The sequence below is a fragment of the Lissotriton vulgaris genome, unplaced genomic scaffold (genome assembly GCF_964263255.1).
Source record: "Lissotriton vulgaris unplaced genomic scaffold, aLisVul1.2 SCAFFOLD_1307, whole genome shotgun sequence".
Lineage (NCBI taxonomy): Eukaryota > Metazoa > Chordata > Amphibia > Caudata > Salamandridae > Lissotriton > Lissotriton vulgaris.
In genome coordinates, this window is record NW_028243195.1 from 516,027 (window position 1) to 541,145 (window position 25,119).

General features: G+C 45.6%; 1 protein-coding gene across 1 annotated transcript in view; it reads left to right on the top strand.

Annotated features, from left to right (window-relative positions):
• The window catches only part of LOC147668673 (vacuolar protein sorting-associated protein 53 homolog), a 508,123-nt gene extending 486,372 nt beyond the window's left edge, over window positions 1–21,751 (top strand). Inside the window, exons 15-16 of the mRNA XM_086948529.1 lie at window positions 17,683–17,787; window positions 19,434–21,751. Coding sequence (XP_086804655.1) covers window positions 17,683–17,787; window positions 19,434–19,601 — 273 coding nt within the window. The 3' untranslated portion in view covers window positions 19,602–21,751. The remainder of the gene's footprint in view (window positions 1–17,682; window positions 17,788–19,433) is intronic.
• The last annotated feature ends 3,368 nt before the right edge of the window (window positions 21,752–25,119 follow it).

Sequence of the window (25,119 nt, forward strand, 5' to 3'; positions counted from 1 at the left end):
TTTACTAAAAATTGGACTGGGTCTCATAATGCACCAATTCGACAATATTTTGTTATTTTCTAAAACTCAAACTCAAACAGATTACATCACCAGCACTATACCAAGGTTAAAATTCTTAATTACAAATGTTACTCATAATGTCAGCATTTCATATATTTCCTTAGTTCAGGGACGTTTCTTATCAAATTTAGTATATCTCATGGGTAGAAAGTTTCTTTAAGAAGGTCAAGTCCTCTTTATGCATTCTTGAATTAGATTTCTTTGAAACAGAAATTAAATAATCTTGCCTATAATCAGTGTATAAGGGGCAAAACAGTATAAAGTGACTTGTGCTTTGTGTGGAAACTTGATCACAGTGACACAGGGGCAAGTCATGTTTCTAGATACTGTGTTGAGGAAAAGCTACCCTATGGTGTATCTTACATAGCCTAAAACCCCTCGCTGTGCTTGCTTCCCTGCCCCCTCGCTGTGCTTGCTTCCCTGCCCGCGGAGTGTGTGTGTGGCTCTGGGTGGGTGTGTGTGGCTCTGGGTGGGGGTGTGTGGCTCTGGGTGGGTGTGTGTGGCTCTGGGTGGGTGTGTGTGGCTCTGGGTGTGTGTGTGTGTGGCTCTGGGTGTGTGTGTGTGTGTGTGTGTGTGTAGCTCTGGGTGTGTGTGTGTGTGGCTCTGGGTGTGTGTGTGTGTGTGTGTGGCTCTGGGTGTGTGTGTGTGTGGCTCTGGGTGTGTGTGTGTGTGTGTGGCTCTGGGTGTGTGTGTGTGTGTGGCTCTGGGTGTGTGTGTGTGGCTCTGGGTGTGTGTGTGGCTCTGGGTGTGTGTGTGGCTCTGGGTGTGGCTCTGGGTGTGTGTGTGGCTCTGGGTGTGCGTGTAGCTGGCTCTGGGTGTGTGTGTGTGGCTGGCTCTGGGTGTGTGTGTGTGGCTGGCTCTGGGTGTGTGTGTGTGGCTGGCTCTGGGTGTGTTTGTGTGGTAGTAATTGCTGTCTGCTGAGCTCATCCGTAGGGTACAATAGGTCTCACATTTGCGAGAGATTAAGCTAATGGCAATGTAAATGACAATGCCGTTTATTTATGTTTTCAAAACCAGCACATAAATTCAAATTTTGTCATTTACAATGCCAATAGCTCAAACTTTTCCAAAGGCGAAACCATTGCATTGTAAATGCTTGTTTTAAGATGTGACACCATCTCTGGAAAACGATGTGTTAGTTACATCCAAAGCTTTGACATGAAGTACCCTACAGAAAATAAATCAAGCAGAGGAATGTAGATTTTGAAGGTGGTTGCAATGTAAAGCGCTCTAACACCCACATTTTGGGTCTTGTTTGTGCTATAACAAACACTGAATGAATAAATACAAATAAGTAATTAGATGATTTTGCTGAGATTACCTGAAAAGTCAAACGCTCATTAGTCAACGTAGAGTTAATAATACCTGAGCTAGAATAATATTCCATAAACCTGAGTAAAGGAGTGGGAGTAAATTGTTTAATCTCCATTACTACTTTTAATAAAGGATGATTTTCCATGATGTGATCAGGCAGTAAAGCAATACCAAAATAAATAACTAATTTGATGATCTTAATAAACCTTTACCATAATAGTAACACCAGAAAGAAAATTAAAAAAATTAGTCGGAGAAGAGTCAACTGGATTTAAACCCTTTTCCACACATCACATCATCCTTGCCCTCTTGGAATTCCACTGGCTGCATCTGCAAGTCTGCATTAGGTCAAGATGAGCTGCAGAATTGACTAGGCTAGCAAGAATGGCACCCCTGCTTATAGAGTTAACAAACATTTGCAATGCAATAGGTCTCGCATTTGCGAGAGTTTAAGCTATTGGCATTGTAAATGACAATGCCTTTTATTTTCATTTTAAAAACCGACACATAAATAAAACGCATTGGCATGCGAATAGCTCAAACTCTCGAAAATGCTAGACCTATTGCATTGCAAATGCTTGTTTTAAATCTCGCGCCTCTTCTGGCTGGGTCGCTCCCTCTCCCTGCGGGTCTTCAAATTCTTCACTCACAACCTTCGTTCGAGAGAGCACTATTGTAATGAGGTCACGTGTGGATGGCAATTTATTTATTTATAATTATCAACAGGGACTAGCCATGTGTGACCATAGTAGGACTCTGAACTGTATTATCAGCAGGCACCTAGTAGGTGTTTTCCTGAAGCCCTCACCCACCAACCTAGTTGGTGGCATGCTTCATCATCGGGCCCACCCAGTGACACCTAATGTGTCCCGGTGTGCTTCAATGCCTGATTATAGCGGAGTAGGTATTTTACTGAAAGTGCAGTGTGGTGAGTGATAAAGTGAAGGTTAAAACGGCTTCGCAGTGGTCCCAGTACCCGAGGGTAAATTACATTTTAATAACTGGGCCTCCGTGAGCAGTTAAAAACAAGGCAGGTGGATGTTATGGTGGTAGAGTTAAGACCACCTACATCCGATGGTGGTCGACATGTTTCAGCCAGTGCCTGTCGTAATGCTGGCTTTCCTCAGGACCATAAATAGTGTGGGAGCAAGTTAAAAAAAACAACGAACAAACAAATAAGTGAGTGTTTTACAGACTATGTGTCGCACTCACTAAGGTGCTCTAAGTGTGCGAGGGGGTACCTCCGGGTTGATGGTGGCACAACAGGTACCCCGCAGGCTTTGACCAACATTCTTGGTCAATCCCCTTGCCGAATCACTCCAGGGAGCATACGAAGCAATGCTCACGGAGGCCCAGTTATTAAAATGTAATTTACCCTCGGGTACTGATAATACAGTTCAGAGTCCTACTATGGTCACACATGGCTAGTCCCTGTTGAATATTATATGTAACCCCTAGGGATTCGGACTAGCTTTCTAGTCCTCTCTCTCTCTCTTGATACACTAATTTATTTATTCATACAGCCCTTACTATTTCTGGCGCCATGTTGTAATTCAGTTGTTTCAACTCTGAATGTACATAGTTTATAGTGTCTATTGTGCCTTTTATTAAAGCGCTCAGACGTCCACTCGGACTACATGCGCACCATATAAAAGAAAATAAACATTTCTGCAGTGTGAACCCTCTGGCTGTCCCTCAGACAGACCCGGCCCACCACCCGTTCCCAGCGAGCACTCAAAGACTTGATCGCTTTGCAGGCTTCCAGCGCAGAGGCCATGCAATGAATGAGCACATCTTCCCAGAGTATCCACATCAGTGTGCCGACCTGCCATTAGTTGTGAAGGGCCTGTTGGGTGTAAAGTGACAGGGGCTTATTTTTTTTCTCATTCATGCCCTTTCTTACTGTCACAACAGCCTCTGTTTTAAGGGCAATGTAAAAAAAAGTAAAACGGAGAGGAAGTAACCAAGGTTTTGTTTTGTTTAGGAGGGGACGTGGGCAACTGCTCTCTGTCTTCAGCCAGTGCTGTTAAAACCAAGTCTGTTGTGGGAGGAAGAAAGGGCATAAAAGAAAAAGATATGTATTGCACACTGCGCATTCCCGCCAGGCTGCTGCTTGCCTGGCTCTGGCAGGGTGTGGCTGAGGCTGCGGGAGGAGGAATGAGGACGCGTTTCCGCCCGCCATTGTGTGAAAGGGAAAGCGCGCATAGCACGCTGAAAACAGAAATAAATATTTGCAGTGCAATAGGTCTCACATTTAAACGTGAGACCTATGGCATTAGAAAGAAGTGGCCGCCGTTGCCCCGGGTGCAGTGGCCGCCATTGTGCCGGCTGCTTGAAAAGACAAAGCACTCATGGCACGCTGAATGTAAGTAAAGCAGCTTGTGCCTGCAGTAACAGAAACTCAATAAAGAAAATAGTGCTTACTAGACTAAATAACACATACCGTGTAACAACTGAAGTAAAAGGGCTAGTCGCCATGGGAGGGTACAAGACAAGGCGGTACTAAAGAGGAACTAACAAGCCTATGAACAAATCTGAAGCCAGCATTTACGAAGGACAATGACACAAGCCAATGACAAATCTGGGCGGGGAGAGGACGGGACTTGTGTTCCATACTCCACCACAACAAGTCTTGCAGATTAGCGCATGTGCGCTGACTCTAGTCCTCACCTAAAAACTAACCATATCTGGTGGGAATTGACATGCCTGCAGCTAGAACTGCATCAGACCAGAGACTAAGGTATGCAAAAAACTAGTAAACCAGCTTGCTGAAACGAACACTCAGGATCTTTAACAGCCTCCCCATGCCATCAGAGTTGACCTTGCCAGCCCCCAATTCAGGAAAGAACTGAAGACTTGCTTCTTCAAAGAACACTACATCTGGATACATTTGAGCGTTGCTTGCCTCGACACCTGCAGTAGCTTCACACCACCTCCGTAAACAGCCTTGAATCATATTCTCTTCCTGTGGACCAGTAGAGCACTCCATTTCTCTTTGGCTACGTGTGTGCCATGTAAATATCCACATATATTCATATACATCGGACCCTTTTTGCCCACAATCTATGATTGCTTTAAGAACTTTCAGCCCATGATTCCCTGATGAAAATCTCAATGTGGCTTCCGAAACCTTCCAAGCTACTACAATTGTACAGACCCCCCACCCCCCCCCCCCCCCCCCGTTCCCCCAACTGATTATCCAACACATACAACATGACTGGAAGCTGGATGGGATACTTAAGCCTATTTCCCTCTTGTGGTCATCTGTATGCATCTTGATTCCTATCACAAATAATAGGCATTACATTATCTGACTAAATCCAGACTAGACCTAAAATGTATTTGAATTATCAAGAACGGTATGTGTAATTCGCCAATAATGCTTTTCTCTGGCATTGTGTGGCAGATCAGCATGAGTTGTGTAAAGCAAACTTTTCTGAATAATTCAAATTGTTTGTCTCTTATAGGCTGTGTAGTTTAGAGAGCCCAGAATAAATCTGACAAAAGTGCTACTATTTGGGTTAAATCCTACTGAGATCAATCTAACCAAAAATAAGTTCTGAAGATTTCTCTCTTTGTAGCCCTTCTGTTTCAAAAAGGAAGAGTAAGAAATGAATGTATTGAATTTATCAGAAAATCCAGAAAATTCACAATTATGATGAATACTTTTAACCCAAGTTTAGTCATCGTTAGAGTATTCCCAGACTCTAACTTGGATCAAGAGATTTCCAAAGCTGAACTCCCAAGCACTGGTAGGTGACATTGTGTGCTTCAGCAGTGTTGCCGCCTGTTTACCCCTGCATGCTGCTGTTAGGTCTGCAACTTCCGAGGCAGATCCAGAGCTCATCTCTGAACTTTACCAGCCTGCTCGAAATTCCAAAAATTTCAAACATTGCGCTAGGCAAAGTGACCACAGAAAATGACATGCTACAACATGTGCCAAGACTGCGAGAAGCAGATATTGCTCACAGACTTGCACAAGGTATGTCTTTGGTACCTAGGCATATGAGAAGGGTGCCCTCAGTATCAGTCTCAAGGCCATTCCCACAAAAGGCCTACTTCACTCGAAGGCTTCCAGTAAGGCAAAATCAAGGTTGAAGGACAAGCATAAGACAACAAAGCATGACTCAGCCCCATCCCACCACTCTAAATCCCCCAAGAAGGTGAGCGGGAGTCAATATAAAAATCGCACCCCTTCAAAGTCCCTGAAATCTGAACTGATTTTGCAATTGGCTGCGGCGCTCCTCGATCTTCCAGAGCTGTCAACTCCGAAGTAGAAAGTGGCCGTCAAGAAGATCACGCTGCAGATTTGTGGTGCGATTTTGGCTTCCTCTAGCATACCTTCTGGCCCCATGAAGCCACAGAGGTCTCCAGTTGGAATACCACCAGCGCATCTGCCCCCATGGAACTGGCTACCAGGCATGCACTGACTCCCTTGCCAGCACCACGTTCCATACTGGTTCAAGCCACCCGGGCACCAGTTCCAACTCTGACTGTATAACCCTTTACTAATGCCCTTATGGCCCCTTGATGCACAAAATGTCCATGTCCACCAGTCAGTCGACTTGTGGCTTAGTAACATATTCTTGCTTCTTGTGATCCAGACTTTCTTACTAAACACTTTGCACCAGAATCCTGATTCTGCGAGCGTCCGTGAGTAAGATCAATTTAAATTATTTTCTGACTAATCCCCTAGGGAGAAAATACACAAAATGAATGCTTTAGCAAAAAGAATGTTTTCAACAGCTGGCATGGCCCTTAGATCCATCAAATTGATTTGTTTATTAAGCAGGTACAAATGTGCATTATAGCACATGGCCAGCGAGATGTTGCCAGTGGTTCCAGAAGCCCTCAAGACTTTACTTGGTGTAGAGGATACATAACAGCCAGGATGCGGCAAAATATGTACTCCCGGCCAGCCCTGGCACTGTTGTCTGCAGTGGCAGAAATGTTGCCATAATTGTCATGCTCAGCAGGCACATCTGGATGAGGTCAACCTGAATTTCTGGTAGTTTCGGGCATCCCTAATCAATATGCCCCTTAATGGATCCAAGCTTAACCGAGAACAGGCAGATTCTGTCTCGTTCTGCACCATTGCATCATTCTTGGGATTATTGATGTCTGAGAAACAATTCCCCCATCAGTTCTGGGAATTTAGGCACTACTCTCCATGGGTTGTACAGCAATCCGCTAAATCCTTTTAAGTGATGGGTCATAGATTCTTCAAAAGGGCAACCCCTTTCCTTTATTTTCTTCCGACACAACTTCCCGCCACACCATAACGAATTTCGGAGGAGTACTTTGCAATCCTGATGCAGGAAGAAGTCAGTCTTAAACTCTTCAAGGGTGGCATTGAAGGCATGCCAGACTTGGATAAAGGAGAAGATTGCTATTTGCGCTACTTCCTTACTCCGAAGAAGGTCGGGGGTGTCAGGGAAAACTTGGAAGTGTTTAGGTAAACCGTTAGATCTGTAGAACTGTCGGTTTCACCAAAAGCGGTTCATCAGTATAGGTTGATAGCTTCAAACTCCACACAGCACACAGGTCAATCCTGCTTGAGGTTGCCCGTTATAGGAAAGAGTTAAGCAAAAAATAGCCGCTTCTCATTTGACCACAGATGCCCATGAACCTCATTAAAAGCCACTGTATGTGATGTGAGCTTCAGGTCTTATGGGCTGATGTATTGAGTATCGTCTTTTCAAAGACATTGATTTAGAGCGAAGCTTCCTTTGTTTTCTCAATTGGTGATCACATTTAATTGAAAACAAATGTATTAAATTAGCAGCTTGTCTCCTAAAAATTTATCCATCAAAGGCAGAGGAGAGGTTACACAGACTACACCTACAGAGCGCACACAGTCAACACATCATGAGATCTGATAAAGACCGGATGGACAGGCTGATTTACTGCATATGTTAGTGCCTCCAAGTGCGCTGCGGTAATGAAGCACACGATTTATGATAAGTTAAGTGTCGTGCCTCAGGGAGTGCTTTGGGTCAGCAACGAGGGCTCAGCCTAAAGGACAATCGGCCAGATTCATGAAAGACCCATTTTGCGAGTCAGAAATAGCGATTCATAAGGAATCGCTATTACAGACTCGCAAAACGGGATTCATGTAGGAATCGCAAAATTAAATGCGATTCCTACAGATTCCTTATTTGCGATTAGCAAATTGCTAATCGCAAATAAGATAGCGATTTGAAGGGTGCCAGGGGTGTCCAAAGGACACCCTGTAGCACCCCTTAAATGCACATTTCAACAGGTGTTGCGCACACACATGTCCAAAGGACATGTGTGTGTGTGTAACATGCAACTTAGAAAAATGCTTTTAAAAGCATTTTTCTAAGTTTTCGCTATTTACCACGAGGTTTGACCTCGCGGTAAATAGCGGCCGAAATTTGCAAATTCGCAATTTTAAAATGTTTCAAGAATAGCATTTAAGGAATCTCTAATAGAGATTCCTTAAATGCTATTCCTCGCAAATTTGCGAGTTTCTAAATAGCGAATTTTGCATTTGGGATGATGAATCCCAAATGCAAAAATTGCACTCGCAAAGGGCCAGATTCTCAGAATCTGGCCCTTTGCGAGCGCAAATATGAATGATGAATCAGGCTGAATATTCTTCCAGAAGAGTTCACTCTGCTGCTTTTTTAGAGAGGCGTGGCTTTTGAGGAGACCTGTAACTCAGTCACTTGCCATTATCTGCTTATGCATACTTTTTCAAAACATTATTTCCTTGAATCAGATGCCACGGCTGAAGTCTAGTTTGGAAAATCAGTGCTTCAGCTTATTTTCAGGTTGCTTTGCTTCATGTTACTTACTCTAGATCACTTTATTTGAACTTGTTCGGTATGGCTGAGTAACCGTTCTTAGAAGGCGGCTGAGCAGAAGAGTAGTCATCAGAAGGAAGCGTTACATTCCTTTGGTACTTTTAATTTGAACATATACTGTGTTCTCACTGCAATGTTTTACTGACCACTATGTCCCCTCAGTCTTCAGCGCTGAAGAAAACTACTGGACTAGAAAGGTCTGAGATCGGAAGGGGTTGGTGTGGTTGTGCCATTTATGCAGGGATCCCGTAAGGCTTTTGGTCAGTTACAGCACTGGGTGCACTGCCTGTTTAAACGCACAAAAGTTACAGAACACAAGAATTATAAGGTGCAAACCGGTGAGTGGAAAGGCCTTAGAACCACTCAGATTGAGTAGATGAACTACCAATTCACTAACTAACTTGGTTGCCGATGCACTCAAATCAACAGTATACAGATTGTTATGTAACAATAAAGCATTCGGTACAGAAAATGAAAGTGACAAAAGTTTTTCTCAGAAACTCCAGTGGAAGGGTAATTCGTGGAGTCCTTCAATGAATCATACAGCCAGCCGACACGTGTTTCATCGCACTCGAGATTCCTCAGGGCTAGATGGCTGTGTCAAGATCAGAAGGTCGCACAGCTGGTGATAATTCCGACCCAGCCGGGCCCGTGACCGTTGGTGTGCAAGCGATTGAGACAACAGGGTAATGTTCTCTGTGCAATCTTATGATTATCGGGTGCTGCGGTGCCCGGAGATCACAACGTTGATGATTCAAAAATATCGGAGATGTTGAACATGGTAATGTTCTTTACAGGTATTCTAATGCCAGTTCCTGTCGGGTGCGACTTGATAGGACCACGAGATACCCCAGGCCTGTATCAGAGCGGGAGCGGCATGTCGCGCGTCCTCTCTCCGGGCTGTGTTCCTGTTTGGACCTTGCCATTTATGCACTCTGTGTTGTTGTGTCCATTCACTGTCAGCGTCATTTAGCACCAAAGCAACATGTTGGGCAGAAGATACTTCCCTGCACCGTAGGATTGTGTGAAATATAATTGTGTGGTCCAAAACTAAAGCTGAGACATTTCAGATACAATATCTGCAGAAAGATCACGGTATCCATCACATCCAGCAGTACCAAAAATACAGAATGTTTGCCACCATCTCGTTTTCGTATCCAACATTTGAGAATTTCAAGTTTCTATATGTTAAGACCCTGCTGAATTGATAAGTGGACCTATGTTGAATGTTGTGCACTCTTTCTTAGAGTTTGTGGTTTCTTGCAGTAATTATACGAAGAAAGGTTGGTTTTGATAGAGGATAGAATGAGTTTCCAGGGAAACTTTCAGTGCTGCATCCAGTTAACATGTTTTTTTCTGAACATGCATGTCATACTTATTAACATGATACTCAACAAATCTTTTTTTTTTATATTTTCATTAGCATCATGAGGAGTAAGCAAAGTATAAAACGTAATATTCATAAGTACATACAGAGATAACTCATTCCATAAAGTAACATGAGCAAGGAGAAAAATTAAATCATAAAGCATCAAAGACATTACATAACAGAGAAAAGAAAAAAAGAATATTAATCTTATTGCATTATTAGTCCCCAAATTCTTTCCACTTTCAATTTAGTTTGCAATCCCCTGGTTAACGCCAAAGCAAATTCCATATTGTAAATTTCCTTTACAAGACTCCACGATTCCAAAACTGTAGGTGGATTTTGTTGGATCCAAACCCTTGCTATTGTAAGTCTGGCACAAGTAATTAAAATGTTCATCAGATCAACCTGGGGCCCACTCCCCACAGACATGCCAACAAGCACATCTAAAGATGTTAATATAATTGGACGAGCGAGCTTCAAAGATAAAACTTTAGTTACTCCGTTCCAGAATTCAGTTAGTTGTGGGCACGTAAAAACATGTGATTAAGATCGGCTGCTCTATGATCGCATTTTGGGCACTTCGTGCGATCACTACTGCTGTTATTAGTTGCCCATTTCAATATTCTGTCAGGTGTATAATAAAGCTGGCATATAGTTTTGTGTAGCTGCAGCTTAAGGTTAGAGGAGTGGACAGAGCGGTTTAAGCTATTTAAAGAGGAGGTTATCAGATTTGGTGTAACATCAGTTCCAAGTTTCCTGTTCCATTTCTCTGCTAACTTTGCAGAGTCGTCATTTCTGAGGCCTCTAACAATTCTATATCCAATACTAATCAGTGCCTTATCTGTTTCCCTGTAGATACAATTCCATAGGTCAGAGTCCAAAATAGAAGTAAGACCTAGCTTCCGTACAAAATAATCCCTAATCTGATAATACTTAAACCGAGCCCCCTCTGTAAGATTATAACAATCCTTCAGTTTTTATATACTCAACAAATCCCAAATAAAAGCCTTTTGCTCTAACAGTACTACAGTGGGACGCAAGAGTTTAAATAAACACAGTATTAAGGTTGCCTGTTGCATAGGAAAGGAAAGAAATGCCTACGTTCTAAAAAATAATATATGAGAAAAGGAGGCTAAAGGTAAGAGGGTAAAATATGGAAATTATTTGATGAAAACTGTCATTTCTATTGCAGTTAGATGTTTTAATAATGAGCAAAATACAAGGATTTTCTTTCAAAGATCATACTCTGTTAGTTAATCGTCCTTTTGAGCTTCCAGCAGTTGCTAATCTTTCTAATTTTTAGATGAAGTTTCCTGCTTCTCAAAACTTTTCTATTTTTTGCACTCTACTTGCCTGACTCATTCCGGGAATACATCGCGGGTAATTCAATACCCGCTACCGCTCCAGGGTGTGCCTCCCTGCCCCGTTCCACCGCCGCTGACGTGCCGATTGTTGTGGAGGGCAGGCGCCATCTTGGGTGAGGTACCCAGATCCCGGTGGTGCCGCTCGCTGCGGTCTAGCAGGGGGTGGGGCTAAGCCATAAATTGCAATGGCCGGCCGGAGGCGCAGCGGACGCGCGCAGCGGGCGCGCCAGTGGCGCGCCAAAGGTAAGCCCGTCTGCGCCCGTCCGCGGCCGGCCGGGGCTGGGGGCAGATAACTCTGCTAATTTTATTTCTTACCCAGCCCCAGAGTTGATGCGTTTGCATGACCACTGGCTTCTTTGCCCCACCGTATTTCCCAGACTGGACTCACTGGGACTCCTTTGTCCCCGGAAGGCTTTCCTGGAATTTGATTCCCCCCTGGCTATGACACCACCACTTCCCCTGCTAGCTTCTCGGACTGCTTCTCCTTCTCCTGCTAAAAGAGCTGTAAACTCCAACTTCACGGTGACCTACATGAACACCCGCTAGCTGGTTAAACATCAGATATACTGCTGGTCACCGAAACTTGGCTCAACGAGGAGTCATCTCCCGACATACTCTCGGCAGTCCCGCCAGGCTACTACATCCTTCAAGCCAACAGATCTTCGGGCAAGCCGGGTGGCAGGGTTACAGCCATCATCAAACACTCTATCAGATTTTCCTCGATAGATGTGGCCACCATCCCCCTGGTTGACTGCCTTATTTTAAGACTTGAATCTTCGGTGGCCCCTCTTATTTGCGTCCTCGTATACCGACCCCCCCCAGCCCATGCCCAGTTTTCCCTCACTGTTTGGTGACATGTTTTCCCAGCTGGTAATAAATAATTTGAAAATTCTGATTATAGGGGATTTCAATTACTGGCCTTCTGACGTCAGAGAGAGCGCTTGCTCATCTACCTTTACCGACCTGTTAGTCGGCATGAACTGTTCTCAACATATCCATTCAGCAACCCACATCAAGGGCCATATTTTATACCAGGTTTGGACTTCTAACCTGGATATCTCCACACCTCTCATTCTTCCTTGCCCCTGGTCTGGCCATTTTATTATCTCGTTTTCCTTTGCCATTACCTCTCACGCCAGTCGAACCCTCGAGGGAAACCTCTTAGCCAGGAACTGGAATAGGGCCGATCTTGGCAAATTTGTCTCTCTACTCAGGGTTTCCCCTCCTGCTGAGTGTGACTCTTTAGACGCCCAGGCCTTGGGCTTAAGGCGATGGCTCAAATCAGCAAGTGACACTGTAGCTCCTCTTAAACCCGTCAAACTAAAGCGCCCCCATGACGCGCAAAGATGGTTCTCAGAGGAACTCAAAGCTATGAAACTTAAGCTTAGACAGGCCGAGCGCTGCTGGCGGCGAGATTACGCCCCAGAGAAGAAGCTGGTATTTGCGGCTCGGCTCAAAGAATATAAGCAAGGTATTCTACAGGCAAAAACCTCATACTTTTCCAAAAAAATTGTAGACTCGGCCTCTAAAGCAAAAGACATCTTCTCTATTGTGGAAGAATTGTCGCACCCAGACAGGGTGACCATTAAACCCCTTCCCTCTCAGGCTCTCTGTGACTCCCTTAACTCCTTTTTTGTTGACAAAATAGTAAAAATTTAAAATAGTATTTCCTGCCGGACTCCCTCAGCCTTATCTATTCCGATCACTACCCCTGTCACCTCCAATCCCCACTCAGTTAATCAGATACCCCCGATCTCTGAGGAGGAATTCTCTGCCCTGTTAAAAAAGGTGACCTCTGGCTCCCCCACTGATTGCTGCCCCCCTCATGTCCTGCAAGAGGCCTTCACTGCCTGTCCTATGCCCCGTCTGACACTTCTTAATGACTCACTTAAAATGGGCTCGGTCCCTAGTTCCTTTAAGACCGCTGAAGTAGTGCCCATCCTAAAGAAACCCAACGCTGACCCGTCCCTCATGAGCTATTTCCGTCCCATCTCCCTGCTCCCCTACCTGCGCAAAGTACTGGAGGCCCATGTCACCAACTTTTTGAGCTCCTTCATCGAACGCACCCAATTTCTCGACCCTCAACAGGCTGGTTTTAGACCCGCCCATTCATCTGAATCGGTCATACTCTCACTGATGGAGGAGCTGCGGAGGGGGCGGACCTTAAGATCAGCCAGATCCTGGTGCTCCTGGATTTGTCGGCCGCATTTGACACGGTTGACCATGATATCCTGGTCGGCCGTGTCAGTGATGCCGGCATTCAGGGGCTGGCCCTCGAGTGGGTTCGCTCTTTCTTAAGCGACCGTCACCAGGCTGTCTGTTTCTCCCACTTTTCTGCTGATAAAGTTAGGTTGACATGTGGCGTCCCTCAGGGCTCTTCCCTTTCTCCCCTCCTTTTTAACTTGTACCTCACCCCTCTTATTCGTTCCTTGCGAGGCTGTAGCGTCACTGCATTAAATTATGCAGATGATATTCAGCTGGTCTTTGACATTGACTCATCGGTCCAATCTATCCACAATTTTCAATCCACCCTGTGTTGTATTAGCGACTGGATGGGGGGAAGCCATTTGAAGCTCAAACCCGACAAGACCGAGTTGGTCTTGATCGGGGGTGTCTCCAACGCTTGTAGCTCCAACGTTTGGCCACCATGCCTGGGCCTTCCTCCCCACCCTGTTGACTCTGCTAAAAGCCTCGGAGTCACCATTTGCAAAGACCTCTCGATGAAGCCCCATATTAATGCCGTGGTCTCCTCCAGTTTCTTCCATCTACGTACGGTCCGGAAGATATCTCGCTTCCTGACTACGGGGGCCCTCACCTTGGCACGCTTGGCTCTCGTAAACTCCAGGATAGATTATGCAAATTCCCTCTATGTCGGTATCCCTGCCTACCAGTTGAATCGTCTGCAGCTGGTACAGAACCAGGCTGTAAGACTGATCTTCCATCAGCCCAGGCACCACCATGTCCGTCCCTTGCTTAAAACCCTTCACTGGCTCCCGGTAGCCAAGCGCTCTGAATTTAAACTAGGCTGTATCATTTTTAAAACCCTGACCGGCCTCGGCCCAGCCTTCATCTCCTCTCTACTCCATCACTACTCTCCATCGCGCAACCTCCGGTCCTCCCATCTCGCCTTGCTCACGACACCCTTTTTTAAACGCAAGAAGTATGGAGGGCGCAGATTTTCGTTCCTTGCTCCCTCTTTCTGGAACGTGCTCCCTCTAGAGTTCAGACTTACTACTTCTTACGCTCATTTCAGATCTCCTTCTGAAAACCTATCTGTTTCGTAAGGCACATGATTAGGAATTCTCCTCCCCCTTCTCCCCTCTTCTTTTCTGTTGCCTGCACTTCTCTCTGTTCGCCTCAATGTTGCCACTAGCGCCATGAAACCGTTGGGTGTAAGTGCGCTCTATAACATAACAACATTTAACATAACAAGGAACCTGCAGGGAAAAGCTTTTTGAAGGTATTATATTGTATTGTAATTGCATTTATATATCAGTTAAGTTACTACCCTTGATGACGCGTCGAAGTGCTTTTTCGTCAACTTGCACAATACTCCGGAACCCAAAAGGATTAGTGGTAAATTAGCATAGTGAAAATATGAAATTAATTTTAGTGGTGGATATGTTTGTCTGTTATTTGGATTGAGAAGGATAGTAGTGGGACAAAAGAGGGAAAGGTTTGCATTTATATATCACTTGCTACCCCTGATGAGGTGTTGAACCGCTTTTTGGCAAGTAGCACGCTACTTCTGTGTCATAGGGCCCTCCTATTCCTGCCTCAACATTATTCCTTCGCCTCAAAGTTGATTGAGTACTCTGAAGGTGAAGTCCCTGTCCTTGATGGGACAGTTGTTCATAGTCCTACTGTCACTTCCTTGGCTGGGGGCTCTGTAGTGTCTGTGTAGCTTGCAGGCATCCATTGGAGACCGTAAAATTGGCACCCCGGTGCATTCTAAAGCTAGCCAACCTGCTTATAGGTTACATTTTTGTTATTCAAGTAAGTGGTGCTTTCGTACCGTGTATTCTTTCCGTACCAACGAGTGGAAAATGGTTTCTTGTTCATTCCAGGGTATGTGCTGACGCCCGCATTTCCAATCCGCACAGTCTGCTCTCCCGTTCCTCTCATCCCAGACGGATCTCCCATCCCCATGGCCTCTGCCGGTCATTCCTGCTTTACGAGTCTGCCACAGCGCCTCTGTCTGGCCGGCACCGCTGGGGAGAGTGGTCGGAAGGAATTTACACAGTTAGTTTTATTTCCCCGCCAGAAACTTATTTCTGTGGCCACAAACCGTTCCAAAGCAACGCGACTCTTATTCATTTACTTAACGTGCGCTTGAATTTGGTGAATTGTTTTGTCGGTTATGGCTTGTATTATTAGTTGGTTATCTTCACCCTCACCCTTGACCCCTTCCTCGCGTCATGCAGTAGGTCTTGGAGGAGTAAGCGGGACGAGATAGTAACGCCCAGGGGTCCGTGCACACGTGTTAACCCCCTCAGCATGATTTGAAAAATGCCCGTCTGGTTGTCTTGCCAATGAAGCCAAAGGCCGGTCTCCCGGTCCGACCGATATGAGCTTCATGTAGCACCTCTCTGACCGCCTTCTTTATACGTCAGATGTGAACTTTCCGCCCATTTCAGATCTGACGTAGTCTGTGCATAGCTTATCGAGGAGGCCCCCCGGACAGGCTTTTGTGAGGGGTCAGCATCCCGCGACGCTCATTTAAACTGCATGCTTGGGGGCAGCAAACTGGTCCTTAACCTGCAGGCTAGTCTCATGCCGCCGCCGCCAATGGCAGCAGTGGGTGTGCCCTTTATTACAATTTACCCCAGAATTCGTCTAAGAATGCCATTGGGTGTATTTGGACCTTTGCAGTTCTGTATTACAGGCACTGGCCTGCGGGACTTACTTTTGTTTATTGAAATCAGTTTGTATAGTGTTGACCCAGCAACAAGGGTGCTTTGTAATGCTTTATGCATTACAGAGGAAGCCCGAACAACTAACATGAAAAACATGTCAGTAATACATCTCTCAGAGATAGGATAGCGGTTATCAGGTTAACTTGTTTATCTAGCTGGTGGGAGTATGTTTGGCGGAAACGGAGTATGCTACAGGTTAGCCCGCCGTCCGGGATACAAAGTTCTACCATACCGCAAGAAGCAAGAAAAGGCTTGTTTGAGTGTTGTGGCCACCGTTGTCCAGCCGGAAGACCCTCATATATGATTCCCTGCATGCAGGCGGTTGCTGTACCTCTACATGATAACCACCATAGGCTCAATGCTTTTTGCGACCCCAGCAAACCTTCCCACCGGGTTTGCAGTAAAGCAAAGGGCAGTGTTTCATATGATATATAAATACCCATACCGAACCTCACCTGGTCATTAGCGGGTGCAATAAAGTCCTAAACCCAGGAGTTTCTTCTGTTACATTTTGGAAAGCCAAAGCTGCTGAAATATAATGAGGAAAATCAATGCAGTAATTGTTAAGAAAACGTGGATTTTGGGCAATGGAGAAAGTTGTCATTCTGTATACATTTTGCACCCAGAAAATTCCGAAGCTCGGGTTATCTGTTTATACAGGATACACTAATTATTGCATAACTCTCCGGGGACCTTACATTTAAAGCCTTAAACTCAATCGTTCGAATACAGAGATAGTGACAGCCTGCCAGCGCCCAACACACATGCTGTCTGGCCAACTTGTTTGAGGGTCTATTGTAATCCCCTCTTCGAATTTTTTTATGTAGTACTTGACACCGCTGATTTTGCGGACTCCAAGCATGCTTCTTGACTTCGAAGCTTGAAGGCTACCATGGCCACGCTGGGATTCAGACTTCTGACCTGCAGATTTCAGCTAGCTGATGTAGCAGTGAGAATTCTGAGCCATCTTTCCCACATCTTATGCAATGCTGTTTTTACAAAATGAAATCTGTCTCTCGTACCTCAATCTCCAAGGGAAATTGTGTTTCTTAATGGTTTCCCTCATGTTACCTTTCTTGCTTTGCTATAACAAATCCCCCAGTGAAAGTGACTTTTCATCCAGACAATAAGCCACTGGTAAGTGTTATCGACAACTAGAAGACATGCCAATAATTAAGGGTTTGCATTAGATCCCATTGCACATTGCGAGAGGATCCTTCACTAGCTTTTAACTCAGAGAAGTGTGTGCTTTAGGTAGCAACATACCTTATTTCCTGTCATGTTTCATTGGCTCCTCTTTACTTAGTCAAGGGTTTGCTTTGGATCCTAGCACACATTAGCAGAGGAACATATGCTGGATCTCTGCTGAGTGAAAGGATTTGATTTGGAACCCAAGGTACCTTATGAGAGGATCCTTCAATGTCTCTGTATTCAGTGAAAGATATCTTCTAAGAGGACCCTTTCCTGGCTCTTTAATGGAGAAAGGTTTTGCTTAACATCCATTTGCATTGTTCCTTTCATAGACATTAACCATCTTCCAGTTCTTAGAGATCAGCATTGAATTGACTCCTTGTGGTCCTGGTCTCTGGGAGGAAGAGATTTTTCAGTCATAACAACCAGTCGCTGGAACCCTCAGTCTCCGGAGATCTACCTCCTGGATCAACATTTTGAAAACAGGAAACCTACAAAATAATGTATATGTATAAGATGTATGTAAGTGGCCAAAATGTGATCAATTACTTTTTGATCGTATCTTGTTTAAAGTTATGTGGCATGTTTCTTTGTGCAATAGAAGTCATAACTTAGTTGACATGTTCCTTTGTTTTTAGGTTGTGATGGCGCCCCATGAGCCCTCCATTGTGTTTGTTGACAATTACATCAAGCTGCTAGTAGATTGCAACACAGAAACATTCCAGAAAATTCTTGACATGAAGGTGAGCAGATGGGATGATAGTATCCTGGCGCAAGTTTTGATGAGCTGCTTCATGTTAGTATTTGAACCTATTTGTACATAGTAATACTAAGCGGAACATACATTGACAGGTGACTTGTGGTTGTTTTTGATGGGTAGTCTTCAAACTGGTGATGAGGCTGAAACTACCACTGAGCTCTGAAAACCCACAACAGTTTGTGATATTTTGTACTCTTACACAGATGTGTTGGTGTAAATGAATCACACAGTCTGCTTGAACGGACTTTAAACGTGATTGAACTGTAAAGTAAAACTCTAAGAGAGTCCTGCTTTGGGGATGGATAAGGGGTACAAGGTTAGGAAGGAAGAGAAGATAGGACATGTCTTCAGTCTTTCGTCACTGGAGGTACTTCTCCACTCTCATCAAAGTAATGGCTGTGTCTGGTAAGAATCTGGGCCTTGGTTGGTGGCTATGACACACACTTGCCCTTGATACAATAAGAGCCTCGCACCCCCTACATCGTTTGTCCCTGCACCTGTCCTGGACACCCCAACAAGGTCTAGCAGAGAACGCTCCATTACAACCTAGCAATGCAAACCAAAGTAGCACATTGCAATGCAAACCTTAACAGCACCTAGTAGTGCACCTCTCACATCACCTATCACTACATATCTCAACACAACCATGCCCTGTGTACCCCAACATTACCTTGTTTTTCAGCCTATAACACAACCTGGACCTGCACATGCCAACACATGCCAACACAACATGGTCCTGCGCACCCCAACAAAATCTGGCCTAGCAGACCACCACACAACCTGGCTGAGCAGGCCTCAACATAACAAGACTATACTTACCCCAGCACAAACTTGGCAGGGCGCGTCCCATTAAAATCTTGCTCTGGTATGCCCCCCAACCGTCCGGCTGGGCACTCCCCACCACAACCTGTCCTCGCTTGCCACAGAACACCCTGACTTCATCCGTTCCAGTACAATCTAGGTGGGCCATCCTCTGCACAATTTGGTCAAGCATGCCCCTGAACAGCTCGGCTGTGTGCATCCCTGCACGATCTAGCCTCGAGGAACCCTCAGCATCCCAATTATGGTTGTATTTTACTGTATGTTTACTGCCAAACCATTGGGATGGAGGGCCCAGTTTCCTAGTTTGTATTATGGTGCATGTCATCCTTGCTACACAACTGAGGTCAAAGGCATGAGTTTTACTATTAAGGGGAGGTGTATCGATGCTCCTGTTGGAGTACATCAGATCTGGTGGGTCTGGTTGCTTGAACGAACTTTATAAACCTATGCATTTCCTGAACAAGGAAAGTGCAGTGTGCAGTTCTGGGTCGGCATTGTCACACCTGTTTATGCTTTTGAGAGGACAGCATGTTATACCTTTTGTGGAAAAATCCACAAGATGTGGACTTATATATTTCTGCTTCACTAAGAACCGAGCATGCAGTAGTTGGAAGAACCCCTTACCAGTACCACCAAATCAGACTTTTTCTTTCAGAGAAGTCAATTTTCAGCATAGGACAAAAGGCGAGCCAGGATGCTCGGCCTATTACATTATCTTGAATTTGGCGATCTGTGGCTCAGGTGGTAATGCATAACCTTCTTGTTGCAGTACCCTCAATTCATTAATGTATTCTTCTTTAATTTTAGGGTCTCAAGAGAAGTGAGCAAAGCAGCATGTTGGACCTGTTCCGTCAGAGGCTGCCGGCTCCTCCTGCGGGGATGGATAACACCAACTCCCTGTCCCTCTCGGCACCCACTCCCGAGCAAGAATCTTCGCGAATACGGAAACTGGAGAAGCTGATTAAAAGACTATAAATGAAGTAAAGGCAGGAGCCTCCTGCTCTAGAAGAGGGGCAGCCTCTCCTCCGTCCACCCAATGACCTCGTCCCGGCTGCGTTGGGGCTTCACTGGGATCCCTGGTTTGCTCATAAACGACTATGTCAAATGCCTTCCACCACTAAGAATGTTTCAAGATCTTTGACTCTGGTTAGCACTTGTTCACGGCAAGGAAGGGGAGACTAGTGCAGCAAGGAAGGTACCAGGCCCATGCCGGATGGAGAGATCGAGCTGTCAGGATCAACTGCATGGAAGGACTGGAGTCAACCATTATTATTGACACAAAATTCAAGAACAGCGCGAATCGTAGCTTCAATGTCGCACTGCGTTGGATAATGTGAACATCAATTTGTTGAAATGATACTACTGTTGGATATGGGAATTGTGAACTTAGCTGCTTCGTGCAGTCAACGATCTGACTGTTTTTGAAGGAGTGCTCTGGTGCTGTCAGAATTGTGTCCTGTCTAGCTGGGTGTGCACTGTACACACATCTGTACCAATCCATGCTCTCCAAAGTAGGTTACGGTGGTTATTGTCACAGGAGAGGATGCAGAGTTTATCAGTGGACGTTACCAATGCATTCCAGTATAAGGTCATGTCCCGGTTTCAGGTTTATAAGATATCGTTTTGGCAGGATATATCCAGCTTGCTCTTAAGGTCTCACATTATTCCCTAGAGTGGACACCGTGTATTCTCTAGCCTCATGCTGCACGGCCATTGCAAGTAGGCAAGAAGATGGGGCAATAGTTGAGCTAGAAGATTTAGATGCCTTTTCATATGCAGAAAGGACCTGAGTAAGAGCTCCCTTGAAGGCATCCGGCCACTCCAGTGTCTAGGTGGAGCCACCGATGTCATGCTTGGAGTCTGCAAGAGCTGCGTCTTCAGGGCAGAGGTCTTAATCCTCTCCAAACTCTGGCATGGGGGCCCTCCGCGCCTTCGCAGCCCCTTAATTTTTTTTTGCCCTGTGGTCAAATAGGTAGTGGATTGTTGCCTACATTTTCCCTTGGTAATAGGTAGTCTTCCCTGTTCAACCTTAAGTAAACCTCTTCTAGTGACACCTCCAAGACCCCGTCAATTATGTGTAATGAAACTTTTAACTTGGGTGCCAGAGGATATTTATTTCTGTTAAGAGATTGAGCGTATGATAGGAATATATACGGTATATAGGAATGTACATACTTTTTAAACATGCAAAGCAGAACAGGCTAGAACCCATCCCTCTTGCTCCTTTCAGTGCGAGCCCTCTGCAGCCCAGGATGGGGGAAGCCATGAAGAGTGCAGGGGAGAAGGGTTCAGTGTCACACTGCAGGGCTTGGCCACACATTATCTCGTGCCTAAAATGAGGCATTGTACCCGGCTCGACTAAAGACTGAGTTGGACCTTCACACCATCTCCTGTATTGGAATCAAATTGATGAGTATCTCAGTGAGCGAACCCGGTGAAGCGCACCACTCCTGATGCAAGTCTCTGTTCATGTCCTCCACCTCTTCCAAGTGTTGGGTCGAAGAACTTACCCGGCGACCTTATGTCCACCTCTGCCATTGATGCCTCATTGGCGTTGTGCGTCCAGAATCAGGTTCCACCTACGGATTAACAGCAGGTGACTACTGTAAATGCCCCCTCTGCCTCTTGTGTCGGTCCGCACACTCGACACTTGTGTATAGTTCACACCTGCAAATGGGCGGGTGTCCCTTTTGTTGGCTAACGTTACGTCACCTAATTTTACTTTTCAGGAAACGTGTTGTGGCTTACTCTACAGTTCCCGCCTCCAATGGTAGAGTGGCTGACTGCTTCTCTTCCGCCTGGTCAAGCATCCAGTGCAAATTGCTGGTACAGATTCTACACTCTCTCATCACTACTACTCCGTGATGATGTAGTAATCAGCAGGTGCTCAATTGTACACAACTGTAAGCTGACCACCGTGGCTTGGGGAACGCAACCCAAGCATTAATACGCCTGGCCCAAGGTTGCATGCAGCTGGCACCCAAGTTTGGGGCAAACCTAATAAAGGCTTTTGCACCACCAATGGGATTTACTGGCCCAAATGTATTTGTGGCCTTTTATCACGAGAGTTCCGTGTCCTTTTAACTGTCAGTCACTGGTTCAAATATAATTCAGAATTCAATATCTTTTTGGTGGTCTGTGTGAAGTGTGTTGATGGTTTATCTTATTAGTTGTTATTTATTGAAGTGCTACGAAGCTGCATTTGAGCGCTGTTGAGAGATAACTTGGGATCCGAGTATGGGTAAGCAGAGGATTGGGGAAGCAGCAAAGAGGGAATGGGAGATATTGACTCCAGGTGAACTCCTGGGATTCTAGGAGTTTGTCACAGCAGAAATGTTCGAATTCTGCGCGGGTGTGTGACCAATGCCTCACAAGCTCTACTCTGCACTTTATAGATGTATTTCCAATATGAAACAGTGAAACTTTTTACTTCATAAAAGACCTTTTGTGTATTTTTTCAGATTAATAATGAACGGATGTTTGTTCATCTTCTTTCAGTGCCCCCAAGCCTGAAACATAGAATGTTTTTGCAAGCGATGGCCACTAAACCGACTCGCTCTGCCATTTTCCTCTGAATGCAGACCCAGCCACACACTTCTTGAACCCCATGGCCCTAGCTCTACCAATTAAAAATGGCATAACTGTTTCTAAGTGCAGGAACAAATGTCTATGCCCCTTGCAGGAGAAACTATGGAATGTTTTTAGACTCGTGTGGCCAGGATACCCTGGTCGTCGCTTTTACCACCCGAATCTGGAGAGTGGGGAAGTCATTTACATTGTCATCTAAATGAAAATAAAATGAGCATTTCAGTGGCAGCTCCTCCACCGAGCATCGTACCACTGCTTTTCCGCAGTGTAAAAAAGGAACAATAAAAAGATAATAACTCGATGTTAAGATCATTTTATTTTTCCCTGCTGAGGCAGTTTTGCGGGGCGGGCTGGGCTGCTGTGCTCACAGAGTAGGGGGAGAACTGGTAGGCACTCTGTAAGTGTGCATGACGTTTTGGCCAGCCATCTTGGGCCGGCCAAACAGTCATGCGCATTTAGCATGTTCTCTACCTGGCTGCATTACAGCCTGATGTAATAATCCATGTGGCAAGGCTATTGGTTGCGCAAACCGTTAGTACCATAATTTAAGTCTCAAGTTGTCCTCTGATTCAACCCCTCCCAGACTCGAGTTGCCTCCTCCTCCCTTAGTCCTTTTCCAACTGCACCCCTTAAACCTTTAAACATATCAAGGACATCTTGCTTTGTGCCAAAAAAGGTCCCAGTTTGTTAAACTCAAACATTTTATACATTTGTTTCTCATGGCGATGTATACCGTTTTTGTAGCCTTGTTTTAACGATTTGCCATTGTGGCTCATTCATTCCATTTTGGTTGATATCTGCTTTTCAGACCGATCATTTTCTGGAGGAGGCCCCAATACCATGGCTACTGTTGCCAAGGGGTTAGGCTTTAACTTGCTACCGACTTGATGGGTGTCCGTCCGGACCGCAAGTGCCGATCCGCTTGCCTTCAGTGCCAACTTGGCTGCTCCCTGCTCTTCCGGGTCCCTGCCGTGTGGCATCCCAAGGACCCCAAGTGAGCATCTCATGTATCCAGCCTGCGGCTGAGTTCTATCTCTCGCTCCTTTGGTATCCCTGCCAGGAGGCATTCCAGGGGCCCTGCGGGGGCCTTCCATCTACTCTCCCCGTGGCTACTGGTCACTGTTTGCTCCCTCAGTGTCCCTGCCGTGAGGCATCACAAGGACACTGCATGAGCCTTTCATCTACTTCTATCAATTTCTCTTCCTTTCCAATCCTTCTAGGTTGTCTTCCGCCTCCCCTCAACCCCCTGCGGCTGCGACGCCCGCTTTGCTGTCTTTCTTTGAAGTGGGCCTGTGGGATTCCTTATCTTCTAGCCGTCGGAGGGGATTGAATGCTTGATGGGGCTGCTTACCCCCTTCTTAAGCGCCGCCGTGGCTTCTGGCCTGCTTCCTGATTGGGGGAGGCCGAGTTCCCTTCAGGGTGACCAATCGCGGTCCCTTGGGGAGGGTGGGGGAGAAGGCCTCCCGCATTCGGACGGCGTTTGGCCCGGGCCCCCATTGGGTCCAGCTTTGCCTTCCCCGACCCGGGCTCCTTCAATGGGAAGGAATGGCCATTGACACCCCTAGCTGCGATGAGGACAAATGCCCTCAACTTAAACAAACATATTAAGTCCCCTGAGCAACCCAATGTTTTAAAAAAAGTAAATACAAGATAAAGTGTTTTTTGTTTGTCTTTTATTCTTCCTTCTTAACATATGTTAAAATGTCTTCAATCAATTTCGTAGCCAACACATGTTTTGTCATCTGGTATATAAACCACTGACTTCATCAGAGCTGTTTGTAAATCATCACACTTTGATATCCTGTGATCTTATAGTCTTTCACATTTTCCAGTGTTGACATAAACTAATATTGAGATAGTTCCCAACTCTCCTCTTCATATGTATATTAGGCTCCAAAAGTAACCATCATTCGCAAAGCTGGACCCAACTTCACCATATTGGGTGATCTTAATCTCCATTTTGATTCCACTACTGACCCCACCACTAAAAGCCTGTTGGCTGATCTTACGGCCCTTCATCTAAACTCTCTCGTCCATTCCTCCACTCACATTGCTGGGCATATACTAGACCCTGTTTTTACCAACATCTTAGAAGCTACGGCCGATCCCCCTGAACCAATGGGTTGGACCGACCATTTCCTTATCAGACTCATCCTTACGGCGAAAAAACCACCCACTAAACCTGCTGCTAATCCCTGCTACAAAAGGCCATGGCATAAACTCTCATCAGAGGACCTAATTAAAAACCTAGGAGAGTTCCACCCCCCTGACGAGAACGGTGACATTAATACAGCCTATGCTGCTTTCCACGACTGGATCATCACAGGGCTTGACACCTTAATCCCGGCTACATGGACCAAAACCCGCAGCTCCCCTACTAACCCATGGTACAATGAGACGCTCAAATCCATGCGGAAGGAATGCAAAAAAGCTGAACGCGGATGGAGAAAAAACTATCTAGATAGCGATAAAGTCCTCTACCTATCAAAACTACGAATGTATCACAAAGCGATTCGCACCACCCGCGCCTCCTTTTATGCAAAGGAAATCAAACTAAGCCCTAACCCCACTAAAACGATCTTCAAACTTGTTCAAAACCTCCAAAATGCTTCCAACTCGGTCTCCTGTATCACCTCTTCGACACAGTGCGAAGACCTTGCCACCTTTTTCATTGAAAAAGTGAGGAAGATCTACGTCACTTTCCCACAAGATGAGCCTGCTTCATTAAACACTCTCAACCCTGCGGTTGGCATGTCTAGACTGTCAAGAATACCTGACATATCCCTCGACGACCTTGCTACACTGTGCAGACAGGTTAAGTCTGGCTCTCCCACAGATCCCATGAGACCAGCCAAATTCTTGGACTCACTTGATTTCTTTCTCCCCCCCTTGCCAGCCTACTCAA